General features: G+C 34.6%; 3 protein-coding genes across 3 annotated transcripts in view; all 3 read left to right on the top strand.

The window, feature by feature from the left end:
- The window catches only part of LOC126772789 (probable 2-oxoglutarate dehydrogenase E1 component DHKTD1 homolog, mitochondrial), a 33,338-nt gene extending 16,958 nt beyond the window's left edge, over positions 1-16,380 (top strand). The window contains exons 13-20 of the mRNA XM_050493369.1: positions 1,976-2,078; positions 2,682-2,839; positions 3,497-3,653; positions 8,361-8,563; positions 8,892-9,012; positions 9,331-9,519; positions 14,554-14,639; positions 16,090-16,380. Coding sequence (XP_050349326.1) covers positions 1,976-2,078; positions 2,682-2,839; positions 3,497-3,653; positions 8,361-8,563; positions 8,892-9,012; positions 9,331-9,519; positions 14,554-14,639; positions 16,090-16,200 — 1,128 coding nt within the window. The 3' untranslated portion in view covers positions 16,201-16,380. The remainder of the gene's footprint in view (positions 1-1,975; positions 2,079-2,681; positions 2,840-3,496; positions 3,654-8,360; positions 8,564-8,891; positions 9,013-9,330; positions 9,520-14,553; positions 14,640-16,089) is intronic.
- A 251-nt stretch (positions 16,381-16,631) lies between these two features.
- LOC126772887 (small lysine-rich protein 1) lies at positions 16,632-17,286 on the top strand. Its single transcript, XM_050493493.1, has one exon. It carries the CDS (start codon positions 16,846-16,848, stop codon positions 17,095-17,097), a length of 252 nt encoding a protein of 83 aa, XP_050349450.1. The 5' UTR covers positions 16,632-16,845; the 3' UTR covers positions 17,098-17,286.
- A 946-nt stretch (positions 17,287-18,232) lies between these two features.
- LOC126772802 (heat shock protein 68-like) lies at positions 18,233-21,617 on the top strand. The gene is made up of 6 exons (XM_050493388.1): positions 18,233-18,561; positions 18,680-19,561; positions 19,638-19,907; positions 19,992-20,093; positions 20,232-20,459; positions 20,731-21,617. Exons 1-6 carry the CDS (start codon positions 18,391-18,393, stop codon positions 20,971-20,973), a joined length of 1,896 nt encoding a protein of 631 aa, XP_050349345.1. The 5' UTR covers positions 18,233-18,390; the 3' UTR covers positions 20,974-21,617.
- The last annotated feature ends 489 nt before the right edge of the window (positions 21,618-22,106 follow it).

The raw sequence follows: 22,106 nt of genomic DNA, 5'->3' as shown, positions 1-22,106 counted from the left end.
ACATTTCTTACAATGGCCGCTTGACCGGTAAACGCTTACCACCAGGTGGCCCATGTGCTCGTCTGCCTAAATATACTATAAAAAAAAAATTATTTGAATTTCAAAAATCCATAATGAATTGAAGGTTATTCACCAATGCGACCAATTATGTCATGTCAATTCAAGGTCAAAGTTGTTTGTTTATCTTTATATCGTCCGCAAAACAAAGTATTTTTTTCAAAATATGATATATGTAAGACAAATTATAAATCATATCCGCTGTAACAATTCCTTATGAATTTGAAATTGCAGCTTATACCGAGTAGTAGCTCACTATAGCTCATGGAAACCTTAAATGAAAATAGAATAATTTCAGTGATAAGATGGAATTTGAACTTTAAACCAATATGAAAACAGACGGAAATCTTTTATACGAGTATTGAAAACGTTAACTTTACTCCGTGTGACGAGAAAAGTTTCTACGTAATTTATTGTGTAAAATACAGTTAAGTTACTAGTGTCGTTACAGCGTATACTTAATGAAAATTAATAATTTTCATTAATACATTAACAAATGAATGCCATTAAAATTGATTACTTCCAAAGTCCTAGTAGTATGCGATTCGAATTTGAAAAAATTTAGTGTTTTTTTTTGCAGCTGTCAAACTGTTGAATTTTGAGAAGTCATTGTGGGCTCGCACGTAATGCATGCAATTTCATTTTAAAAATAAATTTATTTTTACATTAAATAAATCCATTTACTGTTGCAACTCTTGCATTACATTTCAGAATATAAATTAATTCCACCGCATTTGGTCGTTGAGCTCAAATAATAAAAAGCAAACGTTTCTTCCATTAAAAAAAAAATTGGAACGTGTCTTCGAATTTCAGAAATATTAATAACTGGTTCGGTTTAATAACCGATTTTATCTGTGTTCCGTTTTTTGGCGCAATGAGAATACAATTTCAAGGTTACAATACATTTTCAAAATGACCGTGACATATTTATAATAATAATAATCTATTTATATTTGTCTTGCTTTACTTCAGTTTTTATTTGACTTATCGCGTTGAATAATTCTGTTTTCTAAAGTCATTTTCAGGGTAGTGTTTCCATGTATAACTTTTGCGTGTAAAGCTTTTCACGCAAAAAGGTTTTATTTCTGTCACGTGTACCTGTTTTTCACATATGAAACACCAAAGACCATTGCTTTATATAAAGAGGTAGCAATCTCGAACTTTGATGAGCCATCCCTCGTTGGCTTTGTTCGCTAATGAAAATGTCTTTCCGGGGTTGTGACTGCTTCAATTGCTATTCACTTCGATGAAGATGTGTATTGTTCGAATTCCGTAATTGAATTGTATTTCTCTAGAAACAGGTTGAAATTTCAAAATTGTAGTAACATTTTTAAATGCACTAGTTGCTCTGCTGCTCTGTTGTTACTCTATTAAGGTAGAAATATACTTTGAATTCCTTCAATTCCTTCAATTGAGGTCCTGGGTTCAATTCCCAGGTCGAGCCAATAACAAGTTATTGGGTTTTTCTGTCAGAAAATTCTCAGTAGCAGCCTGGAGTCTGGAAGTTGGAAGTGGGTACAATCCCGTGCCTCGGAAAGCACATAAAGCCGTTGGTCCTGCGCCTGAACTCTTTCCGGTCGTGTCGGATTGCCGTCCCATCGGATTATGAGAGTTAGGGAATAGAGAGTGCACTTGTGTTTGCGCACACACTTGTGCAATATAATATCGTAGTAGGCTAATCTCTCTTGAGATTGGCCGCCGTGGCCGAAATCGGTCTGGAGGACATTATTATTATTTGAATAATCTACTGTTTTAATCTTTCATACTGTTCTTGCATGTTAGTAAAATATGCTTTAAATGTTGTTACTTAAAAAGTTATTATTACTACTTATGAAATATTCATGTCGTCAATAGATATATTTTTAATATTATCAATTAATCAGTGTTTCTCTCGTATTTCATACTGATTTGATTTCAGCATATCCACCCACATCTGGCAAAGACGCATGTCAAAAATCGTCTTAATAAAATTGAATTTGAAAAGGATCTCGATTGGGGAACAGCAGAAGCGATGGCATTTGGTAAAAAACTTTAATTATAATGTATAGAAGTAGTAGGCTCTTTCCTTATATTTTTAAGTGATTATGTCATAGAGCATCAATGAATTTTATCCCTAATTGGTTACTCTGATAAAACTTGCTCACACGAGATACGACGAAATACATATTGTAAAGCAATAAGTATCGATCCAAGCGAAACCCGTACTGTCGTAATATATCTTACTGTACGCGCCATGTCTTTTATATATTACGTTATAAGAACATAAGACTTGAGAATCAGTTTAATTATATTTTTACTTGATGTTAGACCATTGTGCGAGTCCGCCTGGTTAGGTAAGACCAACATATCACATATTCTACCGCTACACAGTACTTAGTATTGTTCTCTTCCCGTTTGAAGGTTAAATTAGTTTAACTACAGGCACAAGACAAACTTACTTTCCAATGTTGGTGATGTAGGAATGATTAATTAATCACCTACCTATAAATATGTATATAATAAAATTTCTACAGGTAAAAATTGCAAAATGGTAAAAGGAATTTTATATTTCCAGAAATGCATTTCAGAGGCAATTAATAAATATTTATTAAAAATAATTATATTACCCGGGTTATTTGTTTCAGGATCACTCTTAATGGAGGGTCGTCACGTACGTATCAGCGGAGAGGACGTAGGTCGTGGTACCTTCTCTCACCGCCACGTAATGCTCATCGATCAAGAAAAGGAAACGATGCATATTCCTCTAAACCACATACATGAAGACCAAAAGGCATTTTTGGAAGTAAGTAACAGTAAAAAACAGTAACAGCCTGTTAATGTCCCACTGCTGGGCTAAGGCCTCCGAAGTAAGTAGTTACGACAATATTCTTCATGTTGCCAATTTAAAACAAATAATTAAAATTATACTTGCCAATTACATACAAATTTGTTGACGTTTGCGATTCCACTTCACCCCTATGGGCCTATAAGTATCCCCGAATTTAGTTCATTACGTAAAAATAATTATGCAAATCGGGTTAGAGATAGTTTAATATAAATACAAAGTATTGGTTATTATATTGTACTGGTCCAAGTTCTTTGAATTCCATACAGTTATGGTTTTTATAAAAACCATAGTGAGTTCTCGGCTTAGTTGGGTTAATAAAAGAAATTCTTAACAATAGACTGCAGTATGGTAGCTTTCACTGTTACACTACCGTGCCTCTGAAAACAAGATTTGAAGAGTTGAAAGTGTATAATCTCTCTCCTTTCCTTTTGGATTGCCATCTATACATCGATCGTATGTTCGTTGGAGTACAATTAGGGGATTATATCAAAAATTGCACATATCTTTGTGTACAATATCAGTCGGCTAGTTTGAAATGACGATGGTAAAAATGGTTCAAGAAAACATCATCGCACTAATATTTAAATAAATTGACAACACGATTACTTTTAGGTGGCCAATTCCATATTATCCGAAGAAGCAGTATTAGGTTTCGAATACGGTATGGCTTTCGACAACCCGGAGAACTTGTATATTTGGGAAGCGCAGTTTGGCGACTTTTACACTGGAGCACAGATCATAGTTGATACTTTTGTAGCTTCAGGGGAAAGTAAGTATCGCATTATACAAACACTCGGTTCGAACTTAAATGATTTGATCATAATCATTGCGGAATAACTTTCGTATTAATTTTTATTTACCTTCTAAAAAGTTATAATGTATGCCAAGAAATAAAGGTCTTGAAACTGTCCCACAACTAGACATAAGCCTTATCCCCTGTTAGAGCTTTCTAAGTTAGTTGGCATTTATACAATTAAATAGTTCTACCGATTCCGAGACGTAAATAATAGTCACAATTTACTATTCCCTTAGTTGTATTTTAGTCGTAGTCTTAGTACGAGATAAATTAAAAACACTGTGCCGTCAGCACATCGCCTTTTTAGTTGTACTCCATATTTGGCATGACGAAATCATAACAATTTATTATTAGATTATTATAATACATTAATCAATCAGTCAGTACAGGGTACTCAAACAATTGTGACGTGTCGTAAATAAATATATATTATTCCTTCGGTCTTTGAGTATTGGCTAGCCTCATACCTGGATCCGTCTCTCAATATTATATGCCTCAGTATCTCAATATAGCCTACACGCTAAAGTGGTGACCCCGACGTGATCTGAGGTCCGACGTGATCTGAGGCCCGACGTGATCTGAGACCCGACGTTATCTGAGGCCCGCCGTGATCTGAGGCCCGACGTGATCTGAGGCCCAACGTGATCTGAGGCTCGACGCAAGAAAGGACGAAGTTACACTCTAAGCCCGCAGGCCGACTTCATTCAGAGAACAACGTGATTTTTTTTAAAGATTCCAGCTGCTTCTAAGTACTGACTCGCAAGAAAGCAACAAAGAGTATCCCCGCCGCGCAGCAGAGCAGATGTGCAACTCATTCAGCATCTCAGAACGACGCTGTGGAGCTTGCCTCAGTGACAGTCTCGTCAAGGATACCGGATTTCGGGCACGATCAGCCAAGGTTGTGGTTTGTGCAGTGTGACGCGATTTTAGGACCACAAAAACTGAGTGACGAAACGAAGTTTAACCTCATCGTCAGTAAATAAAGCAAAGATGTCATTCAGGAAGTTAGTGATATCCTTTTGTGTCCACCGGAGACAAAGAAATTCAAAACTTTGAAAAACCGATTGTTGGCAGTGTATGAGGAATCGGAAACCAGCAAATTTCAAAAATTAATTAGCGGTATGGATCTAGGCGATCAAAAGCGCGTGGAAAAATACCGGACGATACGCTTCTCATCATGTGGCAAGGTCATCTTCCTGCTTCGGTTCGAGCGGTCTTAGCTGTAAGTGAAGTTAAAGACCTCGAAAAATTAGCTGCTATGGCCGACAAAGTGATGGAAACCTCTAGACCTGCAAATATTTCCGCGATTCAAACACCTGGTTCGAGTGATAACGCATTTATTTTAGCTGAGATCGCTAAATTAAACTTGCGCATACGTGATATGGAGATGGTCAAGGCAGAGAAATTTAAGCAATAGTATGCAAAAACGACGTCGTTCAGTCTCGCGAGAGCGTAATACAATACGCCGTACGCCCGAAAGTGCTGATTGGCTATGTTATTATCATCACAGATTTCATGGTCGCGCAAAGAAATGTATAGAGCCGTGTTCGTGGAAAAAGACAAGAATTCGGGAAACTAGAAGTGGTGCGATCGCCGGCGGAGATGTGCACCATCACTCCTTCTCACCGCCTTTGTGTTACTGATAGTAAGAGTGGACTTAGATTTTTAGTGGACACTGGTACGAACATTTCCGTGTTACCTTATGTTAAGAAACTATTTAGTGATAATAAATGTGACAATTATAAACTATATGCCGCAAACGGTAGTGAAATAAAAACGTACGGTAGTAAGACACTAGATTTAGATTTTAATTTGCGAAGGCCTTACCGTTGGACTTTTGTGATGGCCGACGTAAAGCAACCGATATTAGGTGCAGATTTTTTAGGTTATCATAAGTTATTAGTGGATATTGACAAAAGAAAATGAATAGACAAAGTTACTAATTTGTGTGTGATAGCTTCAGTAACATTAAATACTCAGCAATCAGTGAGAACTATTGACTATTCTAATGAATATAGTCACTTATTAGCAGAGTTTCCTAATATAACGAAAACAATGTGTTTCAAAGAGACTCCATACCATTCCGTTGTCCATTATATTGAGACGACAGGATCACCTGTCTTTGAACATCCGCGACCTTTACCATCGGATAAATATGTCAAAGTGAAGGCCTATACGAATTCACTCGAATGACGTTTGGTTTAAAAAACGCAGCGCAAACCTTTCAACGTTTTCTCAATAATGACGTATTTAGAGACATGGATATTTTATTTTCATACATCGATGACGTCATTATTGCATCAGAGTCAACGTCATTGCATAAAGTTCATTTAAAGAAAGTTTTTGAACAACTTAACAGTTCGGACTTACGATTAATTTGTCGAAATGCGAGTTCGGCAAAAAAGAGCTCGACTTCCTCGGATTCCACGTATCAGAAAAAGGTTTATGTCCACTTGAAGATCGAGTGAAAACCATTTCGGAGTATCCAAGGCCACATACGGTTAACGAGCTACGACGCTTCCTAGGGATGTTCAACTTTTACAGACGTCACCTCCCCAAGGCAGCAAGCGTTCAGGAAAAGCTTAATGGTTTCCTGCACAACGCCAAGAAGAAAGACAAGACACCTATTCCTTGGACTGACGACTCCGTAAATGCTTTTGAACAATGTAAGGAAAGCTTAAAAAGCGCCGTTACATTGTCCTTTCCATCTCAAGACGCTCATATATCACTCATGACTGATTGTTCTGCCACTTGTGTTGGAGCCGTCTTACAACAGAAAGAAGAGAACTCATGGAAGCCACTTGCATTTTTTTCAAGTAAGCTAAGTGAAGCGCAGCAGCGATATAGTACCTATGATAGAGAACTTTTAGCTATTTACATGGCTATAAAGCACTTCAGGTATTTAATTGAAGGTCGTCCTCTGACTATTTATACGGATCACAAACCATTGGTTTACGCCTTCAAAAAGAACGCTATCGGAAAAAACGATACACCGAGAAGGTTGAGACATTTAGATTTCATTTTACAATTTTCCACATCGATTGAACACGTCAGCGGAACCGACAACATTGTAGCCGATGCTTTATCGAGAATATCCACCATCGATACCCCATCGCCGATCGACTATGAAAAACTCGCAGAAGCTCAGGAAAAAGATAATGAATTAAAAAAGTTACTTGACTCAAAGAACTTAAAGTTTAAGAAACTTATTATGCCAAATAGCAAGATACCTATTTTCTGCGAAGTGTCTACTAATAAGGTGCGACCATATTTGCCAGTGGAGTTTCGTGTAACAGCATACAAAGCCATACATGACTCAAGCCACCCGGGAATTCGCACAACAAGAAAATTGTTAATTTCTTTCTCAAAGGGGGATGCTATGTGCCGTCAGCACATTGCCTTTTTAGTTGTACTCCATATTTGGCATGACGAAATCATAACAATTTATTATTAGATTATTATAATATATTAATCAATCAGTCAGTACAGGGTACTCAAACAATTGTGACGTTTCGTAAATAAATATATATTATTCCTTCGGTGTTTGAGTATTGGCTAGCCTCATACCTGGATCCGTCTCTCAATATTATATGCCTCAGTATCTCAATATAGCCTACACGCTAAAACACCAACCGATAATTGGCATACCTTAAACTCGCTTAATAAGTTTAATATTCTTTTTACTCGTATCTCCAAATCAAACATTATAATTTATAAATAATGCAATAATCCTTCGTGAATCTTTACCGAAGATTAAGGGTTAAAATTTGAGCGAGTACCGCTAAGTTTTTGTGTGTTTAATTTATGTTTATAATTCATCTCGTACTCTGTGATGAAGTAAAACATCTTGAGGAAACCTGCATGCGTCAGATGATAACCTGCTATATTTTTATCAATCATTTTCCATAGAAGTCGCGTGTGAAGCTCTAAATCTTTTTCTCAAAAGGATAGAAGACCAGTAGTGGGAAATTCATGTTGTATTAATTTTAGTAACATTTAAAACACATTACATTTAAATATTAATGAATTTAAATAAAAGAGAAAAAGGAAATTAAATTGATTTCTTTATATTTCAGACGAAAATATAATATTTAACTTTGAAAACCTGAGAAGGCTTTATAAGTGAATACATGTTCAGAATGTTATTACATTTCAAAAGCAAGTGCCGCTTCAGTTGAGGCTTTTGAAACTTGGCAAATTTCCTAACGATGTTAATGAAATTGTAACATATTTTTTTTAGTATTTTTCAACACATTCTAAATAAATGGTCGTTATTTATTTTCAATGCTTATCAAAACATTAAATTGTGGGGCTTGTTTATCGTATTGTGGAACATGTAATGCGTATTAAGGAGTCATTCATTGAGTAGGACTTTGGGGTTTGACCTAGATTTTCTCTATGTAACTGTCGAATGGATATATCAGTTGCCGTTTCGGAACCACCACTAATCACTATAGGGTTATTGGTTAGCTTTTTATATGTGTTGAATTATGCTACACGCATAACTACTTTTAAAGATTTTACATACGTGAAATACGATCCTTTCTTCTAACAAATTTATTTTGGTACAATATATAAATAAGCTTTTATTATTATATGTATATATTACTTTTAATTTCATTTATTGTATAATTCTGTTTTATGCAGAGAAATATACTTATCATAATATTTTTTTCCTAGCAAAATGGTTACGCAGCAATGGCCTTGTAATGCTGCTGCCACACGGCTATGACGGCGCGGCGTCAGAGCACTCATCGTGCAGACTCGAAAGGTTCTTACAGTTAAGCAACAGCTCAGAGACAAACCCCGATTCTGAAGATGTTTGTATAAATATAGTGAATCCGACCACGCCATCTCAGTACTTCCATTTATTAAGAAGACAGGTATAATAATAAAAAAATACTTATAATATAACTAATTCTACATACAGGCAAAGCCTTTGCAAAGGCAAAATGCAAAGGCCTGCGAAATGCATAATATAACTTTCCATATCTAAATCATTGATTCTTATAAATTAATGAATAGTATAATATGATAATTATACTAAAAAAATATGTTAATTACATAACACGTAAAACAAAAAAGATCAACTTTGCCAACAGTCGACTATCGTTGCTACGTGGTTAAATATATATAAAATATTTAATATTATAAATTTAATATTTATCAATCGTATATTAAAATAATGAAATTGAACTTTTTAATTTCTAGGTGGTGCGCAATTATAGGAAACCGTTGGTTGTTGTCGCACCGAAAATCCTACTGCGGTCGCCTGAAGCAACTTCACATCTTTCGGAATTTGCACCGGGAACCCACTTCAAACCAGTTATCGGTAATAATTATAACAAATAACTTGACAAAAGAAATGTTAATTGATGTTTTTTTTGTAACAGCCTGTGAATGTCCCACTGCTGGGCTAAAGGCCTGCTGGGCTAAAAAAAAAAAAAAAAAATAAATTATGTTTGTAATTTAATAAAATTATCCTGATTTAAAATTAATAAATACGCAACAATACGCTAAATTACGATTATTTAATTTCATTATTTATAATTAATGCCGTTTTAAAATTCATAAATTGTGTATTGATCGACGTACAATATTATGTAAGAAATACGTACGTGTTACGCTAATAAGATATCTTAATTTCTAGGTGATTCGATAGCGAATCCGTTGAACGTAAAACGCGTCATACTCGTATGCGGGAAGCACTATTACGAGCTCAACAAGGAAAGAGTCAAAGCTAAGATTGACGACGTAGCCATTATAAGGGTTGAATCACTTTCGCCTTTTCCTCTACAAGCGCTACAGAATGAACTTGCGAAATACAGCAATGCTAGAAGTAAGTGTTTATGAGATGTACAAATATAATCTTCAATTAAGTGTGTTATAAAGAATAATTATAAGTATGTATGTATATTTGTATTGAACTTTAATTTGATGGAAATATGTCGAAGAAAAAAAAAATACTTAGAATTTAGCTCTGTATTAATGTTGAACTATGCTATAGTTAAAAGAAGATTTTGAGTAGTTTCATCTGCCCTCGTTATCATAAACCCCGTAGGGAATAATACATTGACCACAAAGTATACGTAAAATATTTTTAAAAATTAGTTTTATTAATTTACTTCAAGATCGGATAAACCCGTGGAAATCAGTATTGATGACCAGCGCGCCCCTCTTATGCGCCATTACTCCGAGGAGCTCCCGGTCGTTGACCAAGGAGAGATTAGGGCGGCTCTAGAACAGCTTAAACACAACAAAGCTCCGGGAGATGACGGAATCACAACAGAGTTGCTTAAGGCAGGCGGGACTCCGGTCCTGAAAGAGCTAGCAAGCCTCTTTAATTCCGTCATCCAACATGGCAAGACCCCGGAAACGTGGAGCGGGAGTGAGGTGGTACTGTTTTTCAAGAAAGGTAATAAAACCCTCTTGAAAAACTACAGACCAATCTCCCTCCTGAGTCACGTGTATAAGCTGTTCTCAAGAGTCGTCACGAACCGTCTCGCCAGACGACTTGACGAGTTCCAGCCCCCAGAGCAAGCCGGCTTTCGATCAGGCTACAGCACCATGGACCACATCCATACTGTTCGGCAGATTGTGCAGAAGACCGAAGAGTACAATCAGCCGCTGTGTATGGCATTTGTGGACTACGAGAAAGCCTTCGACTCCATCGAAACCTGGGCAGTGCTCGACTCATTGCAAAGATGTCATATCGATTGGAGATATATCGAGGTACTGAGATGTCTGTACAACGCCGCTACAATGACTGTCCACATCCAGGACTGTAAGACGAAGGCGATCCAACTGCGCAGAGGGGTGAGACAGGGGGATGTAATATCCCCGAAACTGTTCACCAACGCGTTGGAAGACGTTTTCAAAACGCTGGATTGGACTAGGTATGGAGTCAATGTAAACGGCGAGTACATCTCACACCTTCGTTTTGCCGACGATATCGTCATCATAGCAGAGTCGCTGGAACAACTCACCGAAATGCTGCGTAGCCTAGGCGAGTCTTCCCGGTGTGTCGGTCTCGGTATGAACTTGAAAAAGAACAAGGTCATGTTCAATAGGCATGTCGTGCCGGGACCGATATACGTCGAGGGGAAACCTCTCGAAGTTGTTAGTGAATATACCTACCTAGGACAGATAATACAAGTCGGTAGGAACAACTTCGAGAAGGAAGCCGATCGAAGAATTCGCTTGGGATGGGCAGCATTTGGCAACCTTCGTCAAGTCCTCAAGTCGTCTATACCGCAATGTTTGAAGACGAAAGTCTTCAACCAATGCGTCTTACCTGCCATGACATACGGTGCCGAAACGTGGACACTAACTGCGGGACTAGTCCACAAATTCAAAGTCACTCAGCGTGCTATGGAGCGAGCTATGCTCGGAGTATCTTTGAAGGATAAGATTAGAAATGAGATTATCCGGAAAAGAACCGGAGTCACCGACATAGCTTGCAAAATTAGCAGGCTGAAGTGGCAGTGGGCTGGTCACGTATGTCGTAGGACCGATGGCCGTTGGAGCAGACGAGTCCTAGAGTGGAGACCGCGAATCGGCAAGCGCAGCGTAGGGCGCCCTCCAGCCAGGTGGACCGACGACCTTAAGAAGGTGGCGGGCACCAACTGGATGCGGAAGGCGGAGGACAGGGAGCTTTGGCGCACCTTGGGAGAGGCCTATTTTCAGCAGTGGACAACGATTGGCTGTTGATTGATTGATTGATTGAATTTATTTCTTTTGTGTGAAACTATTAACTTATATTAAATTGTTTTCGTTTTCAATAATATTTATTTGTTTTAGTAAAAATAGATCACATAGTCTTTCCTTTGTCATTGTGGTATGATTGAAGTAATTAGAATTTCTGAAATTAATAAATCATGTTTATATTACGTAGAAAAATCTATCAAGTGTCGCTTATATTCAAAAATATTTTACTGTAGTCAAACTAAAAATCGTCTTTCTAAACCATAATAGTCAAGTTCTTATGAGAAATTAAATAAAAATGGTTTTTTTTTTCGAATACTTGCTCTTAATTACAATAACATTAAAAAAAAAGTTTAAATATAACGCTTATATAACATCGCTTTAAAATAACATTACTTAGCACATCGATGTTAAAAAGATACCGTAACACCGTAACTGTGAATGTCCCACTACTGGGCTAAAGGCCTCCTCTTTTCTTTTTGAGGAGAAGGTTAATAGATTTAAGATTTTCACATTATTCACAGTGATATTTCTTACAAAGTACTACTGTGGTCCTTGAAATAACTAAAAACATTAAGAGTATGGTAAATGTAAAGAAACATAATTAAATATCTTTATATGTATGATTAAAATTATTCTGTGGGTATATGTACTCGTAACCGACAAAGCAGCCGACAACCGACTTAACAATAAAAAAGGATAGTCCTAATTATTAAAGTATTGAAATGTTTATAAGACTTTATCTCAAACTATTTTTGATAAAAATCACCAAACAAATAAACGTTGGTAAGTTGACACAAAGGCAGGTTTTTAAAAAAAAGAAAACGAACAACTAACGAATGTGACCTATCAGATCAAACGTCAGAAATTACAGGTTAAGAATCAAAACTATAATTACCGTAATCTAAATTTTCATTCCCTCTCTCGAGGTCCGTGTTATTTCCACGATCTCATATGCGACTCTGCGCGTAGTTTTGCATCACGAACGAATCCAATTTCAGTCGCTTTTAAATAGGAAACTCGATCACACTCAACTTATATTTGAAATATCCTTGCTTATTAAAAAAGTTTTGATATTCACGTTATTTAAAAAAATCTTGACGATTCTTGTTTATTTCAATTGAATATAATATTATTATAATTCAGAACAATTTATATTGTAATAAAATTCTTTAGTAATTTATTTAGTCCACATGCCGATGTTTTCAATTTTTGGGTCAGATCAGCTCAATTACTAAAAACACTGGGTTTTTTTATTTTAGAATAAATAAGGCAAATACCAAAATGTGTTCAAACATACGTACTTCGTATTTATACATGTGATATATATTCATTGTTTAAACGCCCTTATCTAATTACGATACCGTTATACTAACTAATTAACTTAGTACATACCTAACTCTTGTTGACACGATTTCCATGATGCAAAAGAATGTATTGTTAATTATTATGAAGGGACAACTTATTTTAGCATCATAATAATGAACAGTGTATCTAGTGCGAGTTTTTTTTCTGATTTAATAGCGTTGACGTTATCTACGATTTGTATTGAATGAAAACAGCGCCATCTAGTATAAGAATAATCGTAACAGCCTGTGAATGTCCCACTGCTGAGCTAAAGGCCTCCTCTCCTCTTTTTGAGGAGAAGGTTTGGAGCTTATTCCACCACGCTGCTCCAATGCGGGTTGGTAGAATTCACATGTGGCAGAACTTCAGTGAAATTAGACACATGCAGGTTTCCTCACGATGTTTTCCTTCACCGTTAAGCTCGAGATGAATTATAATCACAAATTAAGCACATGAAAATTCAGTGGTGCTTGCCCGGGTTTGAACCCACGATCATCGGTTAAGATTCACGCGTTCTTACCACAGGGCCATCTCGGCTTTTAAGAATAATCAATTAATCTTAAATCATTAAGCCAATTGCAAACAATGATCAAAATTAAAAAATAAACTGAATACGAATAAAAATAAAAGTCATCAATAAGAAGAAAACGGAACCTATAATAAACAAACTGTGTATTTAAATAGGAAGCTACTGATTATTTGATTGTAATTTATTACCTATTCTACCAAAACGATTAGCCTGTTACGTTACGTTTTGTTATTTTCAACGTACAAGTGCAATAGACAATCTGATTCTAAGTCAGCCAAATAATACTTGTATTTATTTGAATAGATCTTTATTTTTAATCAAAACATATATAATAAAATTCATAAACCGTTATCTCCTAACACGTAGGTACAAAATTATTTTTTTTATTTATTACGTGCCTCAAAGGACTTTAACTTTAAGCCCTACACCCTGTCACTAAACCTTCGAGTATTGTATATTATAGTTATAAGAAATAAAACTTTTTAAATTATTTATTTTCTTATTAATAAAACCGCGTCCCGTGCGCAAAGTAGCTAATTTACCTTCACCGAAAAACAGGAAATAGTAAAGGCATTGAATTCTTCACAAATAATGTTTTTTGAAAGTTTTAAAGAATAACAATTTATAATGAAAATATTTTTTATTTATACGTATATTTTTTATTATATAGAATTTCCGTTACTGATGGAAACTCTAATTTCTTGACTCTAGAGACTAAGTGTTCCAAATACGAATGTTATGGTAAAACAATTCAAGTAGTACACCACTAAGCTGGTGAGAACCAGCAACCGGCAACTTATAGATAATTGCATGCGTTACTTGCATCGTAATACCTAGTCCTGACTAATGGTCAGATATTCACAATAAGAAAACGCGACTGATTTATGTTTAATCAAATAAACCTAGTAACTATATATTATATCCAACTGTAGCAAATAAAGGTACGAATAGTTTCCCATACATTTTACTCCACTGTTTAGCGGTATTCTACTGGTGGTAGAGCTTTGTGCAAGCTCGACTGTGTAGGTACCACCCACTCATCAGATATTCTACAACAAAACAGCAGTTCTTGGTAGTGTTGTGTTCCGGTTTGAAGGGTGAGTGAGCCAGTGTAATTACAGGCACAAGGGACATAACATCTTAGTTCCCAAGGTTGGTGGCGCATTGGTGATGTAAGTGACGCCCAATTTCTATGGGCGTTGGTGCCTACTTACCATCAGGTGGCCCATATGCTCGTCCGCTTTCCTATTCTATAAAAAATAGCGATATATTAAATGATCGATCGATTTGCAGAATTTATATGGAGTCAAGAGGAACACAGAAATATGGGAGCCTGGAACTTCGTTAAGCCACGTTTTGAGAATCTTATTGGAAAAAAGGTAAGAATCTATTATTATTTTATCCATTGAAATTTACGTTCTGTATTAAACAAAACTGTTACTTCATTTATGTTTGTAAATTGTTATTAAAACAAAGATTATATTAACTTCCTATTTAATATAAGAAAAGTCCAATAATAACAGAATTTATTCATAGTTATTACAGAATTATGCTAATTTCACATTTCCCCGTTCATAGGTACTTGTTTTATAAAAAAAGTACTACTCACTCTGTAACACTATATACACGCTTATTATATAAATACATACACTTTATCTATTAAAAACAGAATTGTCTACGAATATTCTATCATAACAAGCTCGATTTTTACAAACAGAAAATTCAATCCATTGGCCCTTTGAAATTTTATCTTTGTACATTTTGCACGAAAACCTAGGCGGCTTTAAATTGATGAAATCCATTATAACTAAATTTATGTCTTTGAATATTGTTATTTATAAATTATACACATATAGAATTCATAAATAACAAATAGGTAGTGAATTTGTTTTATTTAAATTGATTTATTAATTTTAAACAAAGTATTGAACTACTATTGGTAATTATTAAGCATAGGGAAAATCTTCAATCTTTTAACTTCTTAAAGCAATATTGTATGCTGCTTCCTCCAACAGCTAATATAGTCTAATAAGGGAAAAGACGATTGAACTGTACGGATATAAGTAATATAACAATGGTTTTCTTATATTACAATCTTCCAACCACTTTTTTTTATACAGGGCTTATTCCCTTATTTTAGTATTCGCTCTGGTGAGTCCATGCGACAGCATTTCCTATTATAACTAATATGTATGTTCATGATGAATCTTTTAAAAATATAGTATTGTGTATGAATCGAATGTTGTTTAAAATGATGTCTACGTTTATAGAATTTGTACAAATTTATGATTATTAAATAGAAGTTTTAATACGCAGTTTTTGCTTTAAATAAGGTACAAGGCAATACATAACAATGTTTATGAAAATTTATACAAGTGAATTCCATCCATCCATATTTTTAAGCTGTTTTATTAATTTAACCATTCGAGCATGAGCTTTTACACGCAAAATTATTACTCAAAAGAGATCTTTCAGTTTTTATGTGATTTACGGGCCATCAGACAATTTACAGTTTCGTAAAATGTAGATATTAATATGCTGCGAACGGCACTTACAGATGATTAAGTGTAATCTTGAACTTTTTTTTAATGTTCACTTACATTAAATGTATATAAATTAAATCGAATATTATCAAAACATGTCATTTAATTAATTATCCGTAGAGTCTACAATCTGCTCAGATGGTAATTTTATGAATCATGCATAAAGATTTTTTTTTCTTTAACAAAGTTGAAGACGAGTTGTCACTTCTTATTACAAAAAATGCAGAAAACAGATTCGAAGGCCCACATATATATATTAGCAATTTATTTATTTATCTTCTTGCAGTTGATCTACTCTGGACGAAGCGAAGCCGCTACTACCGCAGTCGGTGCAGCCAAATTGCATCGAGTTGAAGTTGAACACATATTACGAGAACCATTATACAATATTAAATAACTTATAAACGTACTACTAATGCTTATATAATGATTTATATATTTTTTAACAATTTATGCTCCTTGTATTTATATGAACGATCTCTCGGCGGAAACTTTGCATTTATTTAAGGCATTTTTCTATTTAAATGTATAATACTTTTTTTGTTCTTTAAAAATGTAAATAAAATTTTGTTATGTTATGAAATATTTTTAATTATTACTATTTATTTTTACGAGATTCATAACCCGAATCTCGAGACACATTTTGATTTAGATCAATTACCCTTGATTAAATACATAAAAATCTATTTAATAGGCAAATTCATAGTATCAAGTTTGTTCTAATGTTTTTTTTTCCAAAACGTTTGTTTTTCTATTTCTAAGCAACGCTCACACATCTAATTGATAGGAACGATTCATTACAATTTAATACAGGCAACTTTTATCGACATTTGACATTTAATTATCAAGTACAAAATCAAAGATAAAATAAATCACAAGTTTCATGACGTCTATTATGTATCTCTATAATGTATTGTTCATAATTACTTTACGTGTATACATTGTAACTCTAATCATCACGGCGTTTGATCAATAGCAACCTATCAACGGTTACCAACGACACTTCAGTTCAGGGATATACGAGTCCTAACCTGGAAACCTAATGGCTGGCAAAGGTAAAGGCAAGAAAAAAGAAAAGAAAGATAAAGAAGATGGTGGAGACAAGAAGAAATCTAAAAAAGGTGGAGGAAGAGCCAAGAAAAGCAAAGCAAAGGGTAGATGTAATGTAGACATGCTGACGGACGCAGCAATGGACAACGTTTATTACGCGTGTCATAACGTTCAAGAATTATTACAGGCTAGAGGTTTTCATCCTCCCGATTTTAATAAGAAGAAAAAGAAGGGGAAACGCTAATGATTAATATGTTGCGTTTAAGTTTTTTTGTTACAGAGAAAACTAGTTTGAACTAGTTTATTCCAAATTTGCTGTCCTCGTTTGTTTTGGCCAAAGTCGACAGTTTGTCGACTGCAGCTCGCAGATAGTGTTTCTATTTGTATTTAAATCATGTTAATTGCGTCGTTCGAAACTTTGTAGAATGTTTTGCTTACTTAAGTTATATAGTGTAGTGTAATAAAAACACGAAAAACATGTTAGTTTTTTTTTTAATTTTTATTTAAATTACGCCAGCAAATATAGTCCCGTCCAATCATCTTTTTATTTTAAATATCATATTAAAATACTAATAATATTATAATAATGTATAAAACTAGTAACAGCTTGTGAATGTCCCACTGCTGGGTTAAGTCCTCCTGTCCCTTTATGAGGAGAAGGTTTTGGAGCTTATTCCACCACGCTGCTCCAATGCGGGTTGGTGGAATACACATTTTGTTATTAATGCAAAATTTCATGCTGAATTTAATGCTGAATTTCAGTGAAATTAAACACATGCAGGTTTCCTCACGATGTTTTCCTTCACCATCAAGCACGAGATGAATATTAATCACAAATTAAGCACATGAAAATTCAGTGGTACTTACCCGGGTTTGAACCCACGATCATCGGTTAAGATTCACCACTTTTTTACGATTAAATATTTAGATAAATGATCTTTCGTCTCGAAAGTATTGGCTCTCCTCGACTGCTACATTGTTCAGACAGACCAATATTAATATAATAATATTAATATAATGGTCTGTCTGTAGCTGGAGGAGCCGTAATCAGCTGCTTCTAAGCTAAATGATATTTGCCCAAAACATTTTAGTGTTAAAGCACTTAAATTATTTGGGAATTAAAAGATTTACTGAGTTTTAATTAAGAAATACAGCTTCGCTTAACGAACATAAAATTATAAACACTAGCTATGAAAACTTCTTACAAATATTGTAAATAATTGAGACAAACCACTTTTTCAAAAAAAATAATAAATTGTCACTATTTGTTAAAATTTCAAGTGTAGGTTAAGTAAATAAAATGAAAGATGTGTCAAAATATACTAATTATTTGAACTGTTATATGTTTCCATAAAATACGATGATGAATGAATTGACAACAATATTTTGCATTTATAACAAAATACAATAGCCAATATCAAAATGAACCAATCACAATGCCATTCCAATGGGCTTTAAGAGTTTTAATTGAATATTTACGAAAAAACAATAAAATAGTACGAGTGCTATCAAGATATTAATCTAAAATCGAGTCAATATGGTGGTAGCTGCTGTTGGGATTGACCTTGGAACAACCTTCTCATGCGTTGGAGTGTTTTTGCACGGCAAGGTTGAAATCATCGCTAACGACCAAGGTAACAGAACTACGCCATCATACGTCGCTTTCAATGATAGCGAAAGACTTATTGGAGATGCAGCCAAAAATCAGGTAGGTACATTAAACGGATACATTTTCACATATTTAAAAAAAACGTATAATTAAGGAGTTATTTGGTAAAGGAAACGCTTATGAAGCGAATGACTTTAAGTTTTTGTTTACCTTACAGATTGCTATGAACCCAAAAAATACGATATTCGATGCAAAACGTCTCATTGGCAGAAAGTTTGACGATCCTAAAATCCAACAAGATATAAAACATTGGCCATTTGAGGTTATTTCTGACCATGGTAAACCAAAAATTAATGTTGAGTACAAAGGTGAAAAGCGCCAATTTACTCCGGAAGAAATTTCTTCTATGGTTTTAACAAAGATGAAAGAAATTGCTGAAACCTTTCTTGGTGGTATTGTTAAAGATGCTGTAGTAACCGTTCCAGCATATTTTAATGATGCGCAACGTCAAGCGACAAAAGATGCAGGTGCAATTGCAGGCTTAAATGTGTTGAGAATAATCAATGAGCCGACCGCAGCCGCACTTGCTTATGGACTAGATAGAGACTTAACAGGAGATAAAAATGTTTTTATATTTGACCTAGGTGGCGGAACGTTTGATGTGTCAATTTTACAAATATCGGAGGGATCATTGTTTGAAGTAAGATCAACAGCTGGTGATACACATTTAGGAGGCGAAGATTTTGACAGTCGAATGGTTGAGCATTTTAGCCAAGAATTCGAGAAAAAGTACAAGAGAGATATTAAAAATAACCCAAAGGCTCTGAGAAGATTACGAACGGCATGCGAAAGGGCCAAACGAACGTTATCATCTAGTACAGAAGCCAGTATAGAAATTGATGCTTTACACGAAGGTATAGACTTTTATTCTAAAATAACGAGAGCGCGTTTCGAAGAGTTATGTTCAGATTTATTTCGACAAACACTAACGCCAGTTGATAGAGCTCTTAAAGATGCTGGATTGAATATAAGAGAAATCAACGATGTTGTGATGGTAGGTGGGTCAACACGTATTCCAAAAATTCAAAGATTATTGCAGGTATTCATTTATTGCTAATTGGTTATATTGTATGTATTATTAAAACGTTTGATACAAGTTCAAGTTCATTTTGTAGGATTTCTTCAACGGAAAAGTATTAAACCTCTCCATTAATCCTGATGAAGCAGTGGCGTATGGTGCTGCAGTGCAAGCCGCAATCCTTTCCGGTTCTAAAGACACTCGAATTCAGGACGTTTTACTTGTAGACATTACTCCTTTATCACTGGGAATAGAAGCAGCTGGTGGTATTATGGTACGATTGGTGGAGAGAAACACAAGGATACCAATTGCACAAAAAAGGATCTTTACAACATATACGGATAATCAACCTGCAGTTACAATTCAAGTAAACTGCGATAATATTATAAAAGCTCAATCAGATGACTTAAATTCCATTTTAACTTTTTTTTATAATATTTACCGTATTTAGGTTTACGAGGGAGAAAGAGCGATGACGAAAGACAACAATTTGCTTGGAACTTTTAATTTGTCAGGAATTCCTCCAACGCCGAGGGGTATACCGCAAATCGAAGTACGTTTTATAAAAATTTTAAATGAATACATTGACAAAATGGTGGTTTAATGGTCGTCAGATGTTGCTGGTTTTTGTGAGAACTATCATTTAATACCAGGTTATGTATTCTTATGTCTTCTTATTTATGTGCTTTAGGTTACTTTTGACATAGACGCCAACGGTATTCTCAGTGTAAGTGCCCAAGACAAAAGTACAGGTAGATCAGAACAAATAACAATTTCAAATGATAAAGGACGCCTCAATAAGAAGGAAATTGAAAAAATGCTTCAAGATGCTGAAAAGTTTAAAGCTGAAGATGAAGCTGCAAGAAAGAAAGTCGAATGTAGAAATCGATTAGAAGCATACGCATTTGGATGCAAAACGGTAGTTTTCAATTTCATTTGAATATCTTTAGTAACTTTATTGTTATTGAAAATAATTTCTTTTTGGTTTAAGAGTCATAGGTCATTTTACTTGTCGCCCTTTTTTAAACATTTCTAGTAGCAAAACTAAAATTTATTAAGTATAATATATTTAAATTACAAACATGATTTCGACTTTAATCACTTTTAGCAGGTATTTGTTTATCCAGGAATGTAGTTGACATATATTAGTTTAATCGTGTTTACGCTAAGCTAAGATCAAACTTTTATAGGCTGCTGAAAACGCCGGTAACAGATTAACAGACAGCGAACGTGACGTTGTCATCGCGGAATGCAACAATCAAATACGATGGCTCGAATCGAACCCTGATGCAGGATTATCAGATCTGGAACGCCACTTGCAAGCGGCTCAAAGCGTCTGCCAATCAGCAATGATGAAACTCCACGGAGCTAGTGGTTCTAGCTATACAAGACCAGTGAGTTCTGGTGGACCAAGGGTTGAAGAGATTGATTAATCATTCCATACCTATATAATCTTTGGAATTATATATCTGACACTTCCTACTATTTATTGTCCTAAAACACTATATTATAATTACACAAAGATGCAATAACATATCCCATTCACATGTGTATACACAAATCCATATAGCAGCAACGTAGGGGAATAACATTCTTCTCTTCCGAGAAGTACCTTAGGTCAGCAGTGGGACATTTACAAGCTGTAATTTTATTTACCGACTTGGATTCGAAACCCGAACCAATAATTATGTTGGGGTATTCCATTAAGAAGTTATGAGTAGAAGAGTTAAAGAGTCGGCGATGTTACACTTCCATACCGCAGAGTACTTAAAACCGTTGCTTCTGCACCTTATTTCATAAAAGGGACTGCCCGCATTTGAACCCACGATCGATTAAGTTCAACATATTCCTACCGCTAGGATTTTCGGCTTTTTTCATATTTTGTGTGAGTAGGGAAATAAATCACCAGAATCTTTACTTTAATGTTTTTATTCCAAAAATATAACAATATGATAGCAATATTAACTATTTGGTGCTTAAATCTAATAATTAAAAATATTTGTTCAATAACAACAATATTTATTAGCCACACACATTTTACAAGCGGAATGCTCCAATTTGTTTTTTTTTCCAATAAATATTAGTAAATATCAAAATTTTAATTATAAAGAAGAATAAAGAAATATTTTCCGTTGCCCAGGCATTATTTTATTTCTATTATTTCATTAGTTTATTTACCATTTAGCCCAAAAATACATAGGAAAGTGTGCAATTATCTATGCAAATTTTAATAATATTAGTAGTTCAAGCAAAAGCTTTACTAAATAATTCCCATCAACGTAAAATAGTTCCAATATTGTTTATTTAAAGTAACCGCACCGATATTGTATATCATTAAAATTAAATTCAATACCACAACAATATCCTGTGAGTATATCAATTAATAAATAAATACACTTTTCAAGTGTAAAAAACATTAAATCATCGCCTCAAAAATATGCATAGAAGAATAACAATTAAAAAAAACTTAAAATTAAATGCAATGTTTACTAAAGCAGAACCATTAAAATTGATCCTTCGAGCCGGATTTTATTGTAAAACACGACACAAAATTTTTATTTGTACT

Source organism: Nymphalis io, chromosome 13, assembly GCF_905147045.1.
Source record: "Nymphalis io chromosome 13, ilAglIoxx1.1, whole genome shotgun sequence".
In the NCBI taxonomy this organism is placed as follows: Eukaryota; Metazoa; Arthropoda; class Insecta; order Lepidoptera; family Nymphalidae; genus Nymphalis; species Nymphalis io.
Note: the sequence above shows the minus strand (reverse complement) of the source record. Positions and strands in the feature narration are given on the sequence as shown.

Coding starts and splice junctions, on each gene's coding strand:
- LOC126772802 (XM_050493388.1), top strand. CDS start 18,391: ATGGTGGTAGCTGCTGTTGGGATTGACCTTGGAACAACCTTCTCATGC. Junction 18,562..18,679: donor GAGATGCAGCCAAAAATCAG/GTAGGTACATTA, acceptor TTTACCTTACAG/ATTGCTATGAACCCAAAAAA. Junction 20,460..20,730: donor ACGCATTTGGATGCAAAACG/GTAGTTTTCAAT, acceptor AAACTTTTATAG/GCTGCTGAAAACGCCGGTAA.
- LOC126772887 (XM_050493493.1), top strand. CDS start 16,846: ATGGCTGGCAAAGGTAAAGGCAAGAAAAAAGAAAAGAAAGATAAAGAA.